At 41.7% G+C, this 23,680-nt stretch overlaps 1 protein-coding gene across 1 annotated transcript in view; it reads right to left on the bottom strand.

Annotated features, from left to right (window-relative positions):
* The window catches only part of LOC133951469 (cGMP-dependent 3',5'-cyclic phosphodiesterase), a 99,927-nt gene extending 78,408 nt beyond the window's left edge, over positions 1-21,519 (bottom strand). Inside the window, exons 1-2 of the mRNA XM_062385413.1 lie at positions 21,324-21,519; positions 20,969-21,059 (exon numbers count right to left, since the gene is read on the bottom strand). Coding sequence (XP_062241397.1) covers positions 20,969-21,059; positions 21,324-21,358 — 126 coding nt within the window. The 5' untranslated portion in view covers positions 21,359-21,519. The remainder of the gene's footprint in view (positions 1-20,968; positions 21,060-21,323) is intronic.
* Positions 21,520-23,680: the final 2,161 nt, after the last annotated feature.

The raw sequence follows: 23,680 nt of genomic DNA, 5'->3' as shown, positions 1-23,680 counted from the left end.
GTTTCTACGTTATTTAAATTAGATCAACAGTAAAAAAAAACTTTAATTATAGCTGCTTTAATTAAGCTGTTGACATAGATTTTAACTTTTCACTCATATGTCGGGACCACGGGGGTACAAGGACAATATTCATTCAATTTCAGTAAACATAAAATAAGCTGAGCTCAGACAGTTGTATTTTCCATCTACAGTAGCAGCATAATAATACAATATACTGCTATTGACATATACATGTTCACCCAATGCAGTGTGTGACAGGCAGAAAACTAATCCGATATATATTTGAGTTGAAGATAAAGAAGCATGGTAACTTGATTTTGGTGATTTCAGACTGAGGAGAGATGAACAGGGGGAAAGTAAAAGAGAAGTGAAGGTGGACGTACACGGGGAACAGGTCTGAATGCAGAATCAAGCTACTGAAATAGAAAGTGATTAAACATTTTATCATGAATCTGCAGTCTGCACTTCTGCGCCTTATAAGATATATATTGCTGCATTTCTGGCCTGAAGCAGATTGGCTCCAAGTTCCACATAATTGTGCAATGACTTGCCCTCAGACTCTGCAGCTCTGAGTGGAGCATAGTAATGAATTTTCAACTTAGAGATAAATAATGCGATGGTAATGCTAATTTCACTGGAAATGGCACTTAGCAGAGCACATACATCTGCCAAGGCCAAACAACCCTTCACATGACTGTTGGGTTCTTAAAGTGAGAATATAGAAGAAAAAGGAAAGTGGTCTGATACCTTCAATTATTTATTTATCATAAAACATAGTTTAAGAAATCCTGGATCTGCCCCCTTACCCAAGTGTAATGAGTGCTTCTCAGACCCAAGATACTCCCCATCGAGTTTGATTCATATTAGTTTGGTAGTTTTTATGTAACACTGTCGATGGACAAACCAACAAACTAGAAGGGCACTAAAGGAGTGCATACACTTTGAGTAAATTCAATTTAAAGGGTTCTTCCCTGACCCACAGAGCATCCCTCCCACTAAGTTCTGTGTAAATCGATCCCATAGTGTTTGCATAATCCTGCTAAAACCCCAAAAGAGACCATGATGAACACAAATCCTCCTTGACAGATGTAAATGCAGATGTTCTTCTTTGGCCTTGAAAACAGTAAGTGAATCTTGTCTCTTTCTTTCTTCTTTTAACCTAAACTTTGAATATTTGGTTCAATGAAAATCCTCCATCACCAAGTTCAACGTCAAATTTTAAGTTTTTCACTTTGAAATACATGCTCCAGGAATATTTTCAGCCCAACTTATAAATGTGGTTTTATGCGCTTCGGTAATAAGCAAGTAAAAACTCAACTGAAATGATCCACTGATTTCTTCGAATGAATTCTTCTTCTTATAAGCTCAAGATTACTTTCCATCAAGACTCTCGAACCTTTCAACCATGAGAGCCATTCAGAAAAATGAAACCGCTCAAGAGCTGCAGCTTTCCTGCTGGATTTTAATAGAATCGTCCTTGATGACCAGACCCTCTGCATCCAGACCCCCAAAAAAAGGAATTGTCAGCGCCTCCTTCTTCCTGAGTGATCCTGTTTTCTGACTGATCAGAAGAGACACCAGCTGTAACCCTCACACATACATACCCTGGTCTTTTTGATAGTTTAGCCCAATGCGTATTAAATGAAGCAGGGCAAAAATGGATACAGTGAATAGAGCTTGACCCACATGGTTTGTTTATTTAGCTGCTGCACTGTGTGTTTGCTGGTTGTGATTACAGAATTACTGTCCTGGATTTTTCCGGCCAATATGCTGACATCAATTGGGAGTCATCAAATTTCAGAGGCGACAACCACAACTCATTTTGATTCGATTTTTAGGATCCATGGGACTTGTTATGTACCTCCACCGAGAAGGTTATGTTTTCACCTCCGTCTGTTTGTCAGTTGGTTGGATTGTGAACAGGATTATACAAAAATGACTTTGTGGACGGATGGAACATGGGCCGAAAAATAACCATTTCATTTGGGGACAGATCTGGACAGAGGGGCGGATCCCCCCCCCCCCCCCGATACAATTAGGATCTAGATTTTAAAGGGGTTTTATAAAGAGACTGCTGGGCTTTGGTGCAGGTAAACACTCTACTGAGTGGCATTACCGTTTTCTCGGCCAAGGAGGTTATTTGTTTGTTCATTACTTAACAGGATTAGGGCAAAAACTACTCAGCAGATTACAACACAACTCCAGGAGACGGGTCATTTTTCAACATTTACATTGATTTCTCAGTGAATAATTAATGGAACTTGATGGGGGGGGGGGGGGGGGGGGGGGCGGGGCGGACAGCATTGTTTAGGAGACTTATATCTGTGATTCTTTGCAATTGGGTGCAGAGTCAAATAAAAATCTGCATCTTGTGAATTTTGGTGAGGGGATCCGAATGAGGGGGTGGATCCAAGATTCAACAGTTGGAGAATGATCCCGTCAGTGTTTAAAACTATGCGACACAGACACATGTTTCTACACAACATTTCTGTTGCTTCTCACATCGGCCTGGACAAATGTCTCTCTGTTGTATCAGGGCTCCTGAGCTAATTCTGACAACAAAGAGTGAAGTCAGCCTCCGAGTCTTATCTGCAAATTATATCGTGTGTGTGTGTGCGAAGGGTGACAGAGATTTTATATGAGGTCATCGGAGAGGAATATGTCACCCATCAAAGCTCACTGATCTCCTCCAGTCTCAAGCAACTTCTGGCAGAATCCCCAGTACTTTTGCTCACATCATTTCACAACTCGAAAGAAACTGTTGATGGTTTACTGTTTTAATTTTGTTATAATGTTAACAATTAGAAGTATAATGCAAATAAACATTGAATCCAATCCCTACACGTGTTTGAAATGTCTCTTCAATCTGAGAAAACCCATCACACAGAGTCTTATATACATACATTTTAAACTCAGTTGTAAATGTGGATTTAATTTATTTTTTGAACTGCTCTATTGTGCTTTTTAAAGTTCCTCTTACTTTCAATTTTATTTTCCCGTTTTATTGCTATATCTTGGTGTAATAAGAGGTTTTGACAACTGCATCAAAACCAATCCCTTGTACACGTACGCAGGGAGTCAATTTTGATTCTTATTCAAAGCAAACTGCCTCTTATGATACAAGTTGTTGAAATATTTAAGTACACATGTATACTGAGTGCTACCTTACAAACTTGAGTCTTGGGCTCAAAAAGCAGGAAATAAAAGAAGGAGAAAGAAATCATTCTTTGAAATTCTATTTTCATGCAAACAGTGTCGTTATTTACTCTAACCGTTTATTCTAATAAAAACAGTTCTCGCATATTCAGATTCTCAGCTGGAACATTATTCCATCACAGCTCTTACTCACCCAGCGGCAGTGTGCAGCGTTCCAGCCCATTTCCACTTCTGACAACAGTTGATAAAACAGCTGTTGCACCACTGTGATTAAAGTCGACCATTAAACTGTACGAAGGAAACAAAGCTGCATGTTCTGGTTCTGCACACGATGGTGCATCGATGCTGACAGGTGGAAATAGCCTGTGTTCACTGAGTTTCCAGTGGAGGTAAAAACAGTTTACACCTGTCTTATGTGTGCTGCTAAAAGCTTTTGTGATCGGTAGCTGTTGTCTCTCATTGGAGAAAGAAACCGGATGCGGAGGAAAGCAGAATACAATAATCACTATGGGAGGCAGTAATGCATCTAACATCATTTAGGTGTGGACTTGAAGCAGAAACGGTCACCGAAGAGGACCTTGGAGTTTAGTTGTTCGTGTGGAACTCATCAGACAAGCTGAACTCAAACGAGGTGGAACACGCCACGGTGTGGGCAGGCATTGACAAAAACAAGGATTTAAAAAAAAAAAACGAGAGTGCATTCAATTTATCACAGGCTTTAATGCGCTTGAATGCACCCAAGATGAATGGCTGTGCTGGACAAAGAGGGTTTTTTTAAGATAAGAGAGAAAAGCAAAGCGGAGCAAGAGAGAATGACGGCGAGGATCAGATTTAGAGATTGATGGGGAAAAGAGAGAGACAAAAACGCAGAGGGAGAATAGGAATTAAACAGAAGGGTGAAAGAGAGAGAAAGTGGTGTGACTATAAAGGGGGGAAGGGAGGGAAGGGAAGAAACAAAAGAGGAGGTGCACCAAGATGAGTGAAAGACAGAAGAGGAAGATGAGCATGAAAAGAGTGAAAAAAGAGGGAGCATGAGGAAAAGGATTGAGGTTGATCACACGTAGGGAAGTAGACGGAGGAGAAAATATGAAAAAGAAAGAGAGTCAGTGAGTCAGAGGGACGAGAAAGTGCGGAAACCGGGGTGACGGACGGAGAGACAGCAAGAGGAGGTAAAGAGATGACGGAGGAGGGGGACAGCGGTCCTGATAGATGAGTAATGTCAGGTTCATTTCCCGATGAGCAGAACAAGACAATGCCCATTTGACAACTGTCACATACACACACACACACACACACCGACACACACACACACACACACACTGTAAGTGAACTGGGCATTAGGTGTGTTGTCTTGATAAAAGATTTTAGAGGCACAGAGTGTGGTTAGAATAGATAACATGTCATCTCTCTCCCATCTGATTTAATGGAACAGGCCCGCTGATTAGCATGCTGTCTTACACTGTGTGTGTGTGTGTGTGTCTGTCCATATTTGTTTGTCTCTTTATGTGTGTGTGTGTGTGTCTGTGTCTGTGTGTGTCTGCTCACCATACTTGGCCCAGGTGCCTCCAAATTCAAAATGCATTTGATTATGGGCAGAAATGAGATTTTCTCAGCATAGTAATGAGGGTCCGTAACAAAATATCATAATAAAAGGTGGTAATGTGATCATGATTATTATATTACAGGACATTTCTGTTTGCTTTGACTGCACCCTCCTTTTTTTAAATTATGATCTATGTACGCAGCTGCTGCCCGACAGTCTGTCTGTCTGCCTGTCTCTCTGCCTGTCTCTCTCTCTCTTCCTGTCTACATGTGACCGTTACGTGACTCACAACGGTCCTTAAGCTGCTTCTCGAGGGAGCAATACGATTGGTGGTATAATCAATGGCCACCTGTCTGCTATTGGCTAATCAATGCCTGGGTAAACATTAAGATTAGCTCTTTAGAGGAGGCGGATAATTGACTGTAAATGCTTGACAGACAAGAAACGCATACTGTAAGTGCATGCAGGGAAAAAGGACAAGGAGACACATGGACACAGAGCAGCAGATGGAGAGAAACAGGCTGAGATGGAGGAAGTGAAGGGGGGGGGGGGGGGGGGAGTCAGAAAGAAAGAGAATAATGGTTAAAGAAAACAACACAGATCATCGATCCGGGGATCATGGGTCGGCGCGGTGACCTTTGCTTAATTGGCTCTTTAGTTAATTAACCTTACTTAACACTTTGGAGTAGCATCCTGCTGAACATGTGGGAGACAATCAGCAGCTGACGCTAGGTGGGAGTTCACATTGCAAATATTCCATCCTGTTCTATCCAAACCAAAGTCCTGCTGCTTCCTCTGCCGTTAACATGAAATACAGCAGGACACGCAAGAAAAATAATCTCAACACATTATTTCAAAAGATATGTTTGCCAAGGAAAAATATTCAAGTGACTTGAACCAGACAACATGACATATTTACTTAATTAGGATTTGAAACAAACCACAATCTCTTTATCCCAACCAAAGTGCTTTTGTTTCCTAGATTAAAACATATTCCCAAGTGCTTATTCATTTTAAATTGTATTATTTTTATTATTATTTTATATTTTTAACGTGAACACACATGCAGGACTCGGGATGTGAACTCTTGTACCTTTGTTCATCATCCAGCTCAAACACCTCACGACATGTGGCACATTAGTGACAAAAACCATCAGGCAGAAAAATCGTAGTAATAAAAAAAAAAATTTGATAAATAAATAATACACTAAAGCAATAATTGCTGGAGCAATTATTTTTAAATGACCTCAATTAGTAACCCTCAAATGAAATACTTTTGTTCAAATTCAATTTATAATAACACAGTGACAATTTTTTTAATTTAAAAGTGATCAAGAGATTTTTAGGTTTGTAAATTGGTGTGTATATAAAACTGAGTCCGGACATTCTCTGCAGTTTGTGTCATTATTCTACTGTAGAGATCACGTGTTGTTATTTAGAGCCTGTTGACACCAACATCACCGAAAGCTCTTCAATCTTTTCGTCTTAAATGGACATCTTTGTTAGCGTGTTTCCTTTCTTTTAGCATCCTTCACGTGTTAGAAATGTCATCAGCACGCCCACTCGCTCGCTGTGAATCCCCTGGACATTATCCTGCTGCTTTCACACGTGGGCTCACTTGGAGATTATCCAGGGTTTCTAGGGGGGCGGCGGGAGAAGCTCTGGGGAAAGTCTGGACCCTCTGACTGAGACTTTTGCTTTCTCACATCCAGCCCCTCCGGATACATTTCAGGAGATTAGCCAGAGTTCATTGCATGTCCGACAGTGACTCTATAGTCTGCAATTGTACTAACCATAGACAGTATTTAAGATTATATCTATAACGTCCAATCTAAATGACAAAAATGTGCGTGAGGGAGGTAAATTGTGGTTCAGGGGTGTGAATGGAGAACAACGCACTTGCTAGATAAAGCGAATCTGCCAGGAAAAGTTAATTACAGCACTTAATCAGACACGATCCATTGAATTCATAAGATATCCCACCGATGAAACTCTCTATTGTAGACGCTTTATTATTTAAGGTGACCTGAGATAATGTATCATGTGATTTAGTGCTTAATTGTTATGCAGCGTGAACATTTTAATTTCTCCTATAGCCAACAATAGGTGGACTGGTGTGTATGTTCTTTAGAGACATTTCATATGTATTCCTATTACAGTTAGCCTCATTTCTTCAAAAGGCTTTTCAAACTAATTCCAAAAGACAATTTGCATTGTTTACAATCCCAATGTGAGTTTTGTTTTCATGTTTGTAGGAGCAGATGCAGCTATAAATAATCTAGAGAAGCTGAGATGTGGTTTTATGGTGTGAGTTCAAAATGGAGACACGGCGGCAGAAACACTTCAGGGAAATAAAGGTGTGAACGACAGGAAATACAGTAAAAGCTTTCAATCAACAAAGTAGAAAGTGGAGTAGTAGGGCAGCAAATACTTGGACGTTCTGTCATTCAATATACTGTAGGCTCATAAAATATTCCTGGGGTTGGTCCAAATGCTCTAACGGCTGTGTGATGAGGTACAACTTTTGAAAGTACATGGTGTTTTACCTCCAAACATTTCAATTAAATCTTGAATTGTACAATAAAACAAAAAAGTACAACGTGTACGATCTGAGTAAGTACTGCTGTAAAGTGTCAACAATGAAAACTAAAAGATTACTGAAATTTGAGGTGCAACCGAAGACCATGATGCTGGGTTTCATGAAGTAGCATGCAACTGTATACATATAAATTGATGACTAAAAGTATTCTACAGAAAATGATGAATCGTTCGGAGCAGCAGGGACAATATTGAGTTGGCTGCATCATCGAGTCAGTGGAGGAGATAATACACCACATTTCAGTTTCAAAGACTCCATTGTTTTATCTTTCAGGGCACTGGGAGTGTGCTCTGTTTTGCTTGTATTTTACCTGCTGACTTGCTAAAATTGAATTCTCATCTTGTCCCTTATCTGGTTTTTGCACTCAAGGACAGGGGAACTTTACACCCAATCATCGATGGGCTCAGCAAACACACTGCTACAGACTTTAAATGGATTCTGTTGGGCAAAGTTCCACGTACACGTTTGAAGCAGAAATGTCTACTGCTGTCAGACAAGATGCTGTAAAAACTAGACGGTTAGATGTGTTAAACCAATCAGCTCGTGTTCATTCCAAGATATTTCCCTCGGTATTCAATTCTTCACAGAGTGATTATTTCATTGCGCAGACAAATATTGTGACTCGATGCCTCTAGCCAAACATAAACACCCAAATATCTTGACTATAAAACATGAGAGCAATTTAATGGAAATCCATTCATTCATGACAGTAAAAGCTATATGAGAGTTAAAGCCTTTACAGAAATTCTTCTTTGACTGATTCCACAAAAGCATGATGGAAACTTTATGTGATCGTTGTTTCTTTTCATAAAAATGAAAAATATGGTAACCATGATGAAGGTATGTATGAAAAGCATTCCATACCCCAGTAAACATAAATGAATTGATACGATTTACGAAGGTAGTCTGCATGTCGTCTATTTTTCTGACTCATCAAATCTTTTGTTTGAAATGAATAAGTGACTTTTCATACTGAAGAAAAATTTAAAAGAAGCAATTCAGACAATGATGTTTGTCTGTGTGACTCCAAAGTTTTCAATTTAACAACCATTTGTTAAGGCAACAGAGAAATTGAATTTATTAACATTTATTAACAACCAGGTTAAATAGTTTTCCCGTGAACTGACAGTTAATGTGTTGTTTGTACTAATCAGACCATGTGAGGTGGAACATTATCTCCTCTCTTGTTTTATTTGTTCACGCCTCACTTGTGCGGCTTCAGATGTATGATCCTATAATAAATCATGTTTTGCATGCTGCTGATTTCCTTGTTTCCCCCTGCAGTGCTGCAGTTCAGCAGCGGTTGTTGACCATATGTTCTCTACATGGTGCCAAACTTATCATCAAAGCTGATGACAAAAAAAGTATTTCATACTAATAAGATATAAAGAGGATAGAAGAGGATTCAATGGACAATGAAGATTTAGCTTGACAAATAGTAACATCCTGCTTAGGCTGTTTTTAGTTTACTGTAAATTCCTTCATGTTGCACCCAAAATTACAGCACAATTGGTCCCAATGATGTCATGAGGGCACTACTGTGTATGCAAATACTGTTATTTGATCGTGTTTGTCACAATGAACTTTCCCACATGTCAACTAATGATAACAAAACCTATATTTTTCGTTTAAAGAATTCAAGCAGTTGTGATAAAGCTGGTGTAGGAGTTTGTGTTTACAGAGAACAAGTAACTGATGTTTGATCTATTTTTTTTTTTTTTAAAGCTTGTGGTGTGTATGTACCTTCCAGTCGGTCCTTTTACCGGATTGAATTCTGTCATTTATTTGTATTTGATAACACAGCCCTCAGGAAGCATTTAGTTAAAATCAAATTGTGGACATAAAATGGCACGAGTGGAAAGAAAGAAATCCTTCTGGGTTTTTTCTCTCTCTGTACTGGGTCAAACAGGATTAGCCGAGGCTGGAACACATTAGCGCGGTTTCATGCCATTCAGTCTCCCCCACAGCATAACATTTTTTTTTTTACATGGTGTCCACGGAACGGTTCTGAGGTTCTGCTTTTATTAAAATTTTAATAAACCCTGATGTTGTAAAATTGATCAAATGAGCGTGGATAAATCCTGCCATGTTTCTCTATCTGTGAACTGAAGCTTTGGAAGGTCCGACTCTGATCAAATGTGACCCACAAGTGAAAAGATGGACAGAGCATCCACACTGCTCTGGCGTTTAGGCCATGTCGAAGCGGCGGTGAAAGACAAATTAGACGTACTGCTGTTCTACGCCTGTCGAGTGGCTCAGCACTTACATGCTTCGACGCTGGATTACAGCCGAGCCCGTGAAACATGACGTGGCGAGACTCCTCGGAGAACGGATCGCGATTATGACACACTGAGGACTACGTGGCTGTCAAGGAAACGTTTGTGTGATATGTCTGCACAATAAAAAAAGAGACAGAATGTGTTTTTAAATAAAACACAGACAGCGTCAGATAGAATAACAATGAGAGGAAGCGGAGAAAAGAAAATCAAAAAAGAGGTTTTGCTCAATGAGCTGCCAAGTTGCATCATGGGAGAGAAATCAGCTGAGGGATGAGAAACTTCCCCGTCTGTCAAGACGAAATGTGGAAATCAGGCGCAACTGCAGGTCAGCAACAGGTTGACATAATAATTCATGTTAAAAAGGATTATGGATTTAATAATATAATTCGTGGGCTGTTTCCTTATGTCAATGCATTTCTGCTATTGACTGATCCAGTCACGTTTTAGTCGTCCTTGATGATAAACAACTCAAACTCACTTTTGAACTCTGATGATTTGTGTTGAAGAGCTTATGGAAAGGACAACTTATAGCTACTAAGGCAGCTCATTGGCTTTCGGTGTAAAACTGTACACTGAAGTTGACTCAGTTTATTGTCTCTACTCTTTGTGGAGAAGGTCTCCCCAGCTCAACTTTGCTATATTCAAATAGAAAACTTTCCTGTTTCTTTAAAAAAAAAATCTGAGTTTCTTCTTGTGAAAATTTTTTTGGTTGATTCCGGCTGTGCACAAAGCAGAGCCAAAGACTTGACTTCATGATTCTTATTGGAGACACGTCAGTTTGTTCAGATTATTCAACCAAACAGGTATAGTGTTATCGATACAGCATCTATCACAGCCAAACTATTCTCCTGCAGCAAACAGCGTCGCCCTTAGGCCCCGACTCAAACGATCAAAGCAAGTCTTTGACATTGGTGCAGCGTGAGCCCGTGGAAGGCTGCTGCACGTCCAATCACAACGCTGACGAATTGTCAGAGCGTGTGCTGAGCTGTAACCAGGAGGAAGGGCTCCCTTTCCTGCCTGACATTTCACTGATGACTGTGACCAAATCCCCACCTACCATATCTAACACATCTTCCCTTAGCAGAAAAGGGATGAGTCATCCGCAAAGAGTCAGAACAGTGACGTGGTGAGGATTTGAGTTTCCGCACCAATTTGTTCTGCCTCGAAAGTCAACAACAACAGCCCAAATACAATATATGTTTTTTTTATAATGGAAATTTGCCCACATTTAACCATTTTAGAATATTCGTAGCCTTAATATTGCTAATCCATGTATAATATGCATCTCATTTAGACCATAAACCAAATAATCGATCAAGTATCTTCTGTCACTGAACGTAATGATCTGACAAACTGAAATAATTCAGTGGCATTCAGAGATCTGACAACAGCAGAGCGAGTAGTTAATAAACAAGAAAATATGTTACATTCTACTGCAAAGGAGATATTTCAGGTTTCACTTTATCAAATTTTATACAAGAAAAAGATACACGGATGAGTGGAGATCTTCCATAGCAGGACTGGTTTGAACCGGCTCTGCAATAGAGCTCAACAGTTTGGTACTGGAAGTGAAAATCCCATTTTATCAATACATTTTTTGATTATCAGCCATAATATTTAAACCATCCAAGGTAGACTTACAACAAGCTACGAGTTTGTGAAACAATATTAGATGCTCCTGTAGCGGCCACAAGTCTGTATGATATCAACTGGCTTTTGATAAAAATGTGTTTTTTTCTCAATGTCGAGGAGAAGTACTGCACTACCCACAATCCTCGGGTGTAATAATAATGTCTGTGAGTTCCGCAAATCTCAGTTTCCATAGAAATGTTAACCACAATCATGTCTAACACAGAGCAAATATGATTTTAATGATTTGAAAATGGATCTTTCACAATGGTTATAGGATGAGTTCTTTTTTCAATAATAATAACATAGTCTTGGACCTTTCCAATATGTTTTGGTTCCGGATCAAATGCTTTACGGTCACGAATCCAGAATTAAAACCTCCTTTTTTAAGCACTTTCTGAAATGTCAATGGAGATAATGAATGGCAAAGTTACTTCGGCAACCAGAGTCCTTCTCAAAGTGGGTGTTCATTATTATGCTCTATTAAAGTGAATAATTAGAACAACAACCTAATTTTGGTGTGGATTTTATTAGACTGATGAGCACGTTTAAATTTATGACGATCTTTGCATTATGTATTTATATTTAACTGTGTGAAGACAGGATCCATTTCAAGTCCACACACATAAAGTTTGCGTTGGAATCTGCACAGGTTTACAGGGACGCAGCAGCTGGACGTCAGGGTTTGGATATAGTTCTTGGTGCAGAATGCAGCTCGCTTTTACATTGACCGTCCACAGAGACACTGAAGCTCATATTTCCCTTTCGGTTAACTGTCAGTTTCCCCGCAGGGATATTTAAAAGCCACTCACATGTCTCCATGTATCCCTCTTGATACAGCCTGAGCTTTTAGAGTAAAAGGTACATTCGCCTGAGGGATGCTGACCTCTGTGCCTATGGAACATTTTAAGTGTGAGTTTGAGTGCATGGACGTGTAGGACGTGTTTGTGCGTGGTAGTGGACGTGTCGGTGTGTGTGCCTGTGGAAGTGGAGGGGCGATCGATCTCCATTATTAGTGCGAATTAGATCAATACGGACCTCAGTGAACCCATATCTAAAAAGGCGAAATCTAAAGTGAGAAAAACTCACCGGCAAATGCACACGGATGTACGTGCTGGCCACATACATGCAACCTGACACACAGAAACTCTCAGAGCGACACGCTGGCTTCTGAGCGTCTGGTTATTGAAATTTCCGTCCGGTGGGGAAACTGGAGCATGACAGAAATACATTAGGGGTCAATACAGCAGAGGGCCACAGTGCAAGAGAACAGTGCGTAGGTGACCCCCCCCCCCCCCGACACACACACTGGTTGCACATGTGGACACAAACCCAGTGTGTGAGAGTCACAAAGAGAGCGACACGCCCTCTCTTTTAATTCAATCCCACAGGGAAATCACACACCGACACCTCTTTCCTCGCCGTTCTTCACCCACTTCCTCAGCTCTTCTCTTTCTTCTAAGCCTTTTATTCTCCCCCTCTATTCAAGTCTCCATTCAGCGCTGCTCTATAAGCACAATGGAAGGGCTGCAAAATGAATGGCAAAGCAAAAGAATGGCACTAAAACACACAAACAGCACCCTAAATACATTTGTAGAGAAAAAGGATGCGAAAAGTGCTTTTTTCTTTAGAGTACATTTATCATTTCTGCTTTTTAATTTGCCTGACTATTCGTATCTATCACACACATATCCATCCATCTATCCATCCATTCTTCTATCCTTCTCTCATCATCTTTCCATCAAATCGTATATCTATCTATCTTTCCATCCATCCATCTATGCATCCTTCCATCTATCTATCTATGCATCTATCGATCCATCCATCCACCCTTCATATTGCGGTCTATTACTCATGCTGCCTCTCTCCACTGCCTCTGCACTCACATTCTTATCTAACTCGGCCTCGCTGGCGGCGGTGAGCGACTGTAGCGATGCCAGATGAAGAGAAAACCATCTACTCTTCTTGTAAAAGGAGCGTGGGCAGGGCCACCCACCTCAAGTTTAAATAGATTTCATACAATGGCTCAGAAATGTGTGGAAGAAATGTTCCAACTTTTTTTCCAAGCCAAGAAAGAAGAGATTGGTTCTTTCAGTAGCGGAAGATGGAGAAGGTGAGATGGACAGTATGTTGGTATATACACAGTCCTGTGTCTATAATTACTCCCCAATTGCAAACAGGCAAACTCCATTTACTTTTACATTTTGCCGGAGTAAACAGATATTTTTCCAGGACAACATAGTGTCCTTCACATTGCCACAATGTTAGTAGTGTCCCTGGTGAATACACTGTCTCTATTAGTCTAAATAACAAATGCTCAGAATCTCAAATGAACTCCCTATAGGTGTGGGAGGAAGAAGTTTTAACTGAAAAGGATGAGCTGCATTGTATCACATAAACAGGGGACTGACTCAACTTGTGCTTTATCTATGGATGCAGGACAGTCACAGAGGACAGCTTCTGTCTGAATTATTATACAACCATTGGAATGTATTCACAATTTCTCTGCAGTAAAACTAACCCAAAAACTTTTTTAAGTAGTTTTCCTTGGAGAAGATTCTCATTTTGGACGAAGGATCACTTTAAGAAAGAGTTGAAGAAGAAGAAGAACTCCACTTAAGTCTTTCTGCCTACTCGAGGTTCTTCCGATTGGACGCTGTGTATGTGCCTCCTATCTAATGATTCCACCTCTTTCATTGTTACTCCTGCGAGGCCACGGATGATTTGGCATGTGACAGATGCAATTTACAATTCCTGAATAGATCCTCTCTCCTCCACATCAACTTTCTGCACCTTTGTGGACAAACACAACACTTGCAGGGCTTTCATTGATTTTTGTGTGTGATTTTCAAAGTAGAAACAAACTGTAGAAAAAAAAAATCTTGATTTGCAGTAGCATATTTCCGTTTTACTGTGTGTCTGAATGTCTTCCCCGGTTATTCTTTATAAAGCTTAAGAGTTTGGAGAAGTAACAAGTCAGGTTATGTACCTGTAGCATAACCTGAGCCATCAACAATACAAAGTAACCATAAAGAATATTTTTGGGTATCTCTCGAAAATTGAGAAAGCAGTGTAAGCGATGGAGGGGGCAAGACACAGGACTCAAACCTCCGCCCGTGGAAACAATTGATGATGTGCCACTGGTTCCCATGTTTAGTTCTGCATATGTGCAGCTATATTTTACACTGAGCAAATCCCATCTCAGCCTTTGCTTTCTACATTACTCTGAAGGCAAAGGTGCGAGTCAGAGTGAGACAAATTTACACAGCAAGATATATGCTTTTTAATATTTAGAGGTCATACAGAGGCAAAATTGATGTTTACCACCACAGCAATCCTTATTTTCTCCAGATAGTACAACTCTGGCTTGGTGATGCCATTGAACAGCCACAAATCACATGTTCACAGGTTTGAAACCAGCTCCCCAAAAGGTAGAATGAATGTGTCTAGGACGGCTTCGAGGGCAGATTTCAAATTTAAGAAAAAGCAGGTGGGAAAGAAATTAGCATTTTCTGTTTCCATGAAATATGGTTTTTCATCAGGAGAAATTTGTGGTTTGGAGTTTTGCCAAATGGGTTTTTGAACATGTTGTAACAGATGAAATTGTGAAATGTGCTATATTATGTCACCTACTGTGAATAGGGGAACTGTTTCATCAGTGTGTTTTTATAGGCTTTCACGAAGCATTATAAGCCAATAAATGAGGTCTGCATTAATGTTTTTCATCACAGAACAGTCAAATTATTTTTTAAACTGTTTTAAGTGTTCACTTTCTCTTTGTAGGTTTCGTGGATGTCCAAGTTCTTTCCACATCTAAAATGCTTCCATCAAGACACACTGACCCAAACTGTTACTTTGTGGACAGGAGGGTCATTGAGCGAATCACTATTGTATTTCACTCTATTACAGAAACTACAACAAACAAGCAGGGAGCTGATCGACATAGTGACCCTCTGCGACAGCGCATGCTGCCTCTCAGTGTGTATCCGAGCCCCTGTGCTCTCTGACCTGGTTTTTGATTATATTAACTCGGCCAAGTGACTGTGAATGTGTCGGGATTATTAGTTCTCTGTCTGAGTGAATGGAAAGCACTCCAACCTTGCACACTGTATGTTTACCTGCAGATAAGACATGGTGGAATAGAGGACTGTGTAGGTCGGTCTACATAAAAACAAACACATATATGAGGAGGGAGAGACAGAGCTTGCTCAGTTCCCTGCAGAGATGCACTTGAGATACAATTCAGCAACACTGAATAATACAGTCCATTCATCAAAGAAAAAACTCTGACACACACACACACACACACACACACGTATTTATTCAGCACTCTCAGGGGCTTGTTGTGAAGTGAAGGTGCCCTTGTGTCAGTGGTCATTTATCATAAAAGTGATTCAAAGTGTCCTGGCAGGTGAAGCCCACTGGTCCCTGCTTGTGTAAATTTCTTCGCACTTCTTGCTCTGAACCCTGCAGCACATAATGGTGCGCTGCTGTGCCCCTGTTAATGTTAAACACCCCCCTCCCATGTTTGGATTTTCATCACTCAGCCACGGCGAGACCAGCGACAGGAGAAAACGCCGCAGCCGCAGGAGAAACGGATCAAACAGACAAAAGCCTGATTTTAGCACAGTGTGACGTGAAGTTCGGAGCGAGGAGCAAAGAATTAGTGTTGTGATGTCGGAAATGGGGTTGGCCGATATCTTCTGAATTGGCAAATGTGAGGATGTGTGGTCACAGTGGATGGTGACATTGGCAGGTGGGGTGTGGGGTGTGTGCGTGTGTGTGTGTGGGGGGGGGCTGTGGGGGGTTTGGCACGTTTGTGCTGTGCGAGCGTCGCAACTAATTAACTTGACGGCCGGCTTAAATTAAACATGGCTGTTGTCGGTTTGTCACAGCAACAAATCACATCGCTGGGCTCAGCATCCAGGGAAATGTGTCAGGATGACGCCGCTGTCTATCGACCCAACACTAGATGTGAACTTTCATTTGAAACATTCACAACCGGTGCATTACAATCTTGTTTTACTGGGGATATGCACTGGAGTTCACCATTAAGCAAAAACTGCATGGTGTGCTAGTCCACAATGGATCCAGAAAACTGTCTTTATACAGGCTGAAATCCAACACCTTCTGAAGTCTGTTATTCAGCAGATTATAACTGATGCATCATGTTTACTGCCGGCTGCCCATCCTGTCTAAGCCTCTGGATGTGCACTAGTTTGATGCATAAAGGAGGAGCGTTTGTTTTTGTCATGCCCAGCCCAGGTGGGTGGTATTTTAATGGGCGGTCTGAGCTCAACATGATCAAATGTAGAAACCAAACGAGCCACTCCTGAATTTAAAAAAGAAACGCACACCAGAGGCATGGGTAAGCACTTTCTTAGACTTAGCGAATGGGGTTCATGTGTATTTAACTTGTCATCATAACCAACCGGACTGAATCCACATATGCACTTGGAGAGAAACTCAAAAAATGAACCCTGAGTTTAACACCTCGAGCTCTGGATCCACTAATGCACCATCGGAGACCGTCTACCGCCATCGGCGACGGGTTGATCGATTGAAGCTGTCAACCACAATGGCCGCAGACCAGAGCTACTCCTGCAAGTCACTCTACCTGACCTGGGATCATCGGGTCCCTCAATGTTAGTCATCAGAGTGTTGGGAACGTTTGAATGTTATGGATCTCACTTCACTCTTCACTCTGGATCTCTTTATTTCAAGCCACTGAGGAGTGCAGTCTTGGTGGAAATGAACTAAATGATTGACAGTATTTGGACTTTTATATGATTGGAGTTTTATTGGGGTTTTCATTCTGCGCTCCATAATATAAAACAGCTTTCCGAGTATTCTCCTCACTTTGTCATACATTCTCACAAGAGATGTATATTTATGTTTCAAACTAGAGTCTGAATAATGTGAATGTTTCTGAGCTGGTTTGATACAAATATTTAGAAGTTATTGATATTTACAGTATATAAACTGTATATGTGACAGGGAAATGTAATTTACTCTTTATATTTTAACCATAAACTTCAGTATAAATAACACTTTTTTGCATCATTTATTCTGTGAATGAAAGGTTTTCATATCATCAAACACAAACGCAGGAAGAGACATGTCTGTGAAAAGCTCACATCAGGCAGATTTTTAACTGGCGACAGATAAAAATGCTTTTGGGAGATTTTTTGTTATACATGTTCTATGCTACATGTGTTATGTCTTGTTTAACAGCCTGGTTTTGTTGTGGGTGGATTCCAGGAGGAATAGCTGCTACCTAAGTGGCAGCTAATGGGGATCCACTTAAGGAATAAAGAATTAAGATAATTTACCTTCAGTTTAAGAACTTTGTATTTGCTGCTTTACATCTGCAAGTTGTTGTGTGACTGAAATAAGGGGCAGGCACAGGCTGTGCCGTGCTGCGCTGTCACATAAGCACAGACTCTAAACTTCTTCTCGGCACCATGTCTTGGTCCACTTGAGTCCTGCAGAGAAATCGTCCCTCGACCCTCACATCCTGCTTCTGTAGATTTTGAAGGGTCTTTTTGCACAACGTTTATTTGACGGGGTGAAATGAGCTATAATCCATTTTGCCTGTAGTGGCTCCTCAACCACTTCACATTCTGTAAAGTAGTGTATTACCTACACGGGTACTAAGGACCTATACGAGCTCTGTCCTTCCACTGGAGATAATCTATTTCAGTCTTCTGCATCGTTTGTTCACCTACAATGGGACCCAGCTATGTTGGTCCCTGAGTGCTCGACTAAATAGCTGAATATCAAGCTCTGCGCTCGCTGCTCACTGCAGTACCTCAGCCTGCCTGTACTTATATTACAGACAAAAGCACAGCAGATAAGAAGAAAACACTGAAGGTTTCACTCAGAGCAGAAATGCCCGTGGCAGATCTTGGGGGAGTGGAGTGTGGCTGATTTCCCCGATTTGATCACTTGCTGTATTTGGCTTTCATAGATTTTAACCCAAGCCTTGCCCCGATCCGGTTACATTCATTAAAATAAAAATATATTCTTGACTCCGGAAAAGAACAGTCAGTAAGCTGAGTTAGCTCTTCTGTCCTGTTTCCTTGAGACTATGATGAACTGCTACCTTCTCAGCATTGAGTGTATAAAAGAATGTAGGGTGTGAAGGCACATTTTGAATATATTCTCAAACAAGAAGAAGTGGATAATACTATGTGAGAGTTAATTACCTTATCTGAATAACAGGAAGAGGCTAAACATGTGGTGAACCACATACACACACACACAAACACACACGCACACATTGAGGTAGGTAACTCTAATGCGGTATCATCACCAACTAATTTTAATTCCCATAAGAAAGTACTCTGTTCATTTTCATCCAGCAGTGACCTGTTGTACTGAGACTGCAACACTTTCATGCCATTAGGGCAAATCTATCTAGGGCACCCCAGTATGGAATCACACACACTAACACACACAACCCCAAACACATACACACTGGTGTGCACCTTGCATTTTTGTTTGTTAAGCTCCATATTCTGTCCATAATTTCCCATTGCTTTTAACGCATTATCTTTGCTACATGACAGAAAATGTAGCGAAATCGGTGAAACTATAGAACAACGTGACGAGGTGGAAAGATGCAGAAAAGTGTCTGTGAGCTGCAGGAAGGAGGGGGGGGGGGGGTCGGGACACATACCTGTCCCCAAGTGCTGCTTCTGATTCTTTGTTTGAAAGCCACATGCACACACTTGTTGATGTCAGCCAGTCACACACACAATGCATCAGTGAGCATCAGACCAGAGCACAGTGCAAATGATGTGATTAAAAAAAATTTGCATTCGCACAAACACATCTAGACATGAAACATTTACACAGGTCAAAACCCTCTTTTTTGTTGATTTTTTTGTTTTGCACAACTCCGTCACTAACACACAAGCACATCAGCACCAGCCCAGATTCACTGACAAATTAATCCTCACATCTGTTCTGCTGGAGACTGAGAAGGGTTTAATCTGCTGCTCTTACTGCCTCATTGGCTCACACAGCCACACACACACATACACACACAGCCACACACTCACACACATACACAGCACTTAACTTATACTTATACTGTACAAACATACTGTACAAATGCACCGCAGCATGCATGGGAAGATAAGCGTTAATGGACACTAAGACACTTTCATTCATAGATAATCGTTCATCAAAGCAGAGGATGAAGAGCCATGACATCGTCAAAAGACAAAACTTAAAAAGTGGCCTAAAAGATGCAATCCTTTCTAAATGTACCTCAGAAACGGAATAAAGAAAAGGTAATTCAGTGGTGTCATTCAGGCAGCTCCTGCAGGGGGTGCTGCACACACTGCATGTTCACTTGGAGACAGATCACTGACAGTGTTACTGTAGTTGTGACACCTGAGAAATAGGCCACTGACAACAAACACTCACTAGAGCTGTGAGGAATGCAGACGGACAAGACTATCAGCAACACAAATGGACATTTGGAGGGTTGACTCAGAGGTGCATTAGACGTGTAACAACACTAACACACACGTACACACTCATGCATAAGCACAGCTCTCTATAAATAAAAGGTTTAGCAGTAAAACCAAGATGCCATAGCAATTACTCACAACTGACAAGTGGCTGCAGTGATTAGAGAGCATGTGTGAAAATTTTACTGGTGGAGTTTAGTTGAAAAGTAACACACACAAACACTTATATTTGTGTCTTTGTTCATACCTGATCTTTGCCCTGATGCACACTGACAGAAATGAATGAGAATACACTTTATGTGGCTGTGTGTCACCAGTGTGTCTGTACATGTGCCTGCATGTGCCTCACTGTGTATCTGAGAAGGTAATTGCATCTGAGCAGAACATGTCGACCCTGGCAGCCAATCAAAGGTTCTTTTTTTTCTATTTAGCCGCCAACAACATTAAATCCCTCTGCAATATAAATCACAAACGCATGCACACACACAGACAATCACACCCACACAAACAGCCGCTTGATGGTATGTGTGAGGATACAAAAAACAGCAATTTCAGATTTTACACATCTGCGTGTGTCACACACACACACACACACACACACACACACACTATGTAACACAGCATGACATACATGCAAACAGACACGGTTGTGCACATGCACTCATTCAAACAAAAATGTCACTTTAATTTCCTCCCTTTCATGTTTATGGCCGTTTTATGTTTTATCTTTCCGTCTTTTATCTGAGCCCTCACACACACAGACAGACAGAGGGAGAGAGAGAGACAGAGAGAGAGAGAGAGAGAGAGAGAGAGAGAGAGAGAGAGAGGCAATACCAAGTAGCTTACAAACTCAATCAAAAGAGAAAGACAGAGAACTGCAGCAACAGGAGTTGAAACTTACCTCCTCCACACAAAAGTTCATCCTTGGCAAAAGCAAGAAAGGTGAGGGAATAGCAAGAGTGTGTGTGTGTGTGTGTGTGTGTGTGTGTGTGTGTGTGTGTGTGTGTCTGTGCGTGTCAAATAACTGTGCAGGAGGATAAGGGGAGTCAGGAGACTATTGTGAGGTAGATGTTACAACAGTCTACCTGTAGCTGTTCCAGAAGGGAACGAAAGCAGAGGGCGAGGACATTGTTCAAGGAAGAGAGAGAGGAGGGTCAAGTGTGTGAAGTGTGTGGCATCCTGTTGTTGTGACAGCGTGGAGAAGAGAAGAGAAGAGAAGAGAAGAGAAGAGAAGAGAAGAGAAGAGAAGAGAAGAGAAGAGAAGAGAAGTGAACCTTACCTGGAGTTGTTCGGACGGCGTGGTGGACTGTCTGGTGGTCTGAGCCGGAGCTGAACTCTCCTCAGGACGCAGGAACACTTGCTGACCGCGTCTGCAGGCATCAAAAGCAACAATCTGTGTGTTGGTGTTTGAGTTGTACCCGGTGCACACATGGACTCAGCTGTTACAATCACACACACAAACACACGCACACAAACACACAACAACAAACGCGCACGCATACTCAAGAACTTCCCTCTCTTCCTGAGGAGTGCAGGAATGTAAAGGTGTGTGTCTGTGTGTGAGGGAATGCAGGGGGGAAAGGTGAGTGTGACACCGCGCGCGCTGTGTGTGTGTGTAAGTGTAAAGTCCTTACAGGTCCTTCCCTTTCTTCCTCTCGAGCGCAGTCATGTCATCTCCACCTGTCGCACGCAGAGAGAGCGCTGGAGTCACACACACATTCACACACACACACACGCAAAGCCGACGCACCGATGCACACACTCACACCGGCGGGGCTGAGACGCACACTGGCGGCGCAGAAACCACGAGCTGCAACACATAGAGCCGAGAGTGAACACAGTCCCTCCTCCTCCTCCTCTCTCCTCCCACCCACCTATCGCTCTCTCTCTCTCTCTCTCTCTCTCTCTCTCTCTCTCTCTCTCTCTCTCTCTCTCTCTCTCTCTCCGCCTCTCTCTCTCTCTCTCTCTCCGCCTCTCTCAACCCTCCCCATGTTCCACTTCCCTGTTGTCAGTGTGCACATTGTGTCAGTGAGCACATTGTGTCAGTGTGTACAGTACAGGGCGGATTCACTTCACCCACATGGTAACCAGTAGAATACTAAATCCACCTGCTAATATGTTATAATAATATTTAGAATCATGTGCATTGATTCGTTGTTATCGATCTTCACCGAATATGAATAAAATGATTTTATAAAAGTATTATTTACGAGACCTTTCCTCACACACGGGGATCAAACCACCGACCTTCCATTTAGTCGATGACCCATTCCAACACCGAAGCCGCGGCTGTTCCGGTTGTGCAAATTATGACTGTTGTCTGTGAGATGCAAAGGTGAGTGTTGTTAATTCGAATGGAGCAATTCATGAGATCATGTGACATGCCTCATTCTCCATAATCCTCTATTATACACCCCCTCACACTTTGGTGGTCTATTTAATCTGCAAACATGTCCTCATCGCTCCCTTTGCTTGTCCATGCCTGTGCTGTACAGTGAACCTGTCGGTGCCCATCAGGACCCATCAGGACCCACAAGGAGCCTTCAGGAGCCATCAGGAGCCATCATACCAACCAGGACCCATCAGGACCCACCAGGACCCACAAGGAGCCTTCAGGAGCCATCAGGAGCCATCATACCAACCAGGACCCATCAGGACCCTCTAGGACCCACAAGGAGCCTTCAGGAGCCATCATACCCAGCAGGGTCCATCAGGACCCTCTAGGACCCACCAGTACCCTCTAGGAACCACCAGGACCCATCAGGGCACACCAGGACCCACCAGGACCCTCTAGGACCCACCAGGACCAATCAGGACCCCATGATTTGTGAATGACATTGGCTGGGCTATTTACTTTATCGTTTATGGGGAATCAGGGAAAACCTTGGGTTGCGCTCGGACACAAAAAACACAATGTCTGTCCGACCGAGCATTAGACTACACTGACATTAGACAATCACTATTCTGATTCCACCCCTCCACCATCCCAGCATGCACATCCCTATTACATCTATATGATCATGTCTGGTGGAGTGATAAAGTCAGAGCCGTGACTACTAACCATCTTCTGCTGCAGGGCAAACATTTCAAACATGAGTTGTCTGACTGAAGTGCATGAAATGCGACTCTGAATCCGATGTTGACGTGGTGGTTTGCAGCTGACCAACAATCGGCTTTGTTGTCTGCAGAGACTGTGCTAATGGTACAGTCTGTGTTGGCCAAACCAAACATCCTCTCACACACCATCTAACCCAAGGCAGCTATTCAGAATGTGAACATGGACAATGCAATATTGAAACATTATGGCTCTACTGTATCGCCCTTTGGCAAATCTTAAGAAGATTTCTGCGAATAAGGACAAATCACATGCATTTCTCATGTTGTTTTTTAATATATATATATATGTAACAGAAAGACAAAACTAGTTTTTTATGATAGTCTTACCTGTACATTGAGTTGAGTTGACTTCTGCTGCTCATCTGTTAATATTGCAGTGCCTCTCCTCTATATAAGTGCTGCCAGATAGGAGCCTATTGATTTCCTCCCACACTTATCAATCATGAGACTGTTCTCTGCATGCAGGCTCGTATTTACGTCTTGAAGATGTGGGCCTTTCATTTTAGACTCCGACTTTGTCGTTCGCAACTTTTCAATACAATATTTCAGTGCATCGTGCAGTAGGGGCTCAAGTGGCCCTTTGAACCATTTTATTGTAACGTCAAGCTTTGATTGTAATTGAGGGATTGTCTGCGTCAGGGATTCTGTCAGTGTTGTTCCTGCAGACTGCAGTTTGTTCCCTGTCTCTGATTACCAGGCAACTTGGGTTTCATTTAACCATGGTTATAAAATTATCCCAACATCTAATTCCAAGGGTCTTTAATAAACAAAATCAAAAAATACTTATATAAACATATATTTGTTGTTCTGGAAGGTCATTCTGAGGTCAATTTATCAGCTCTTCTGGAGCTTTCAGACACATCATATGATTTTC

This window comes from Platichthys flesus, chromosome 4 (assembly GCF_949316205.1).
Source record: "Platichthys flesus chromosome 4, fPlaFle2.1, whole genome shotgun sequence".
Lineage (NCBI taxonomy): Eukaryota > Metazoa > Chordata > Actinopteri > Pleuronectiformes > Pleuronectidae > Platichthys > Platichthys flesus.
This window is presented reverse-complemented; position numbering and strand designations above follow the sequence as displayed.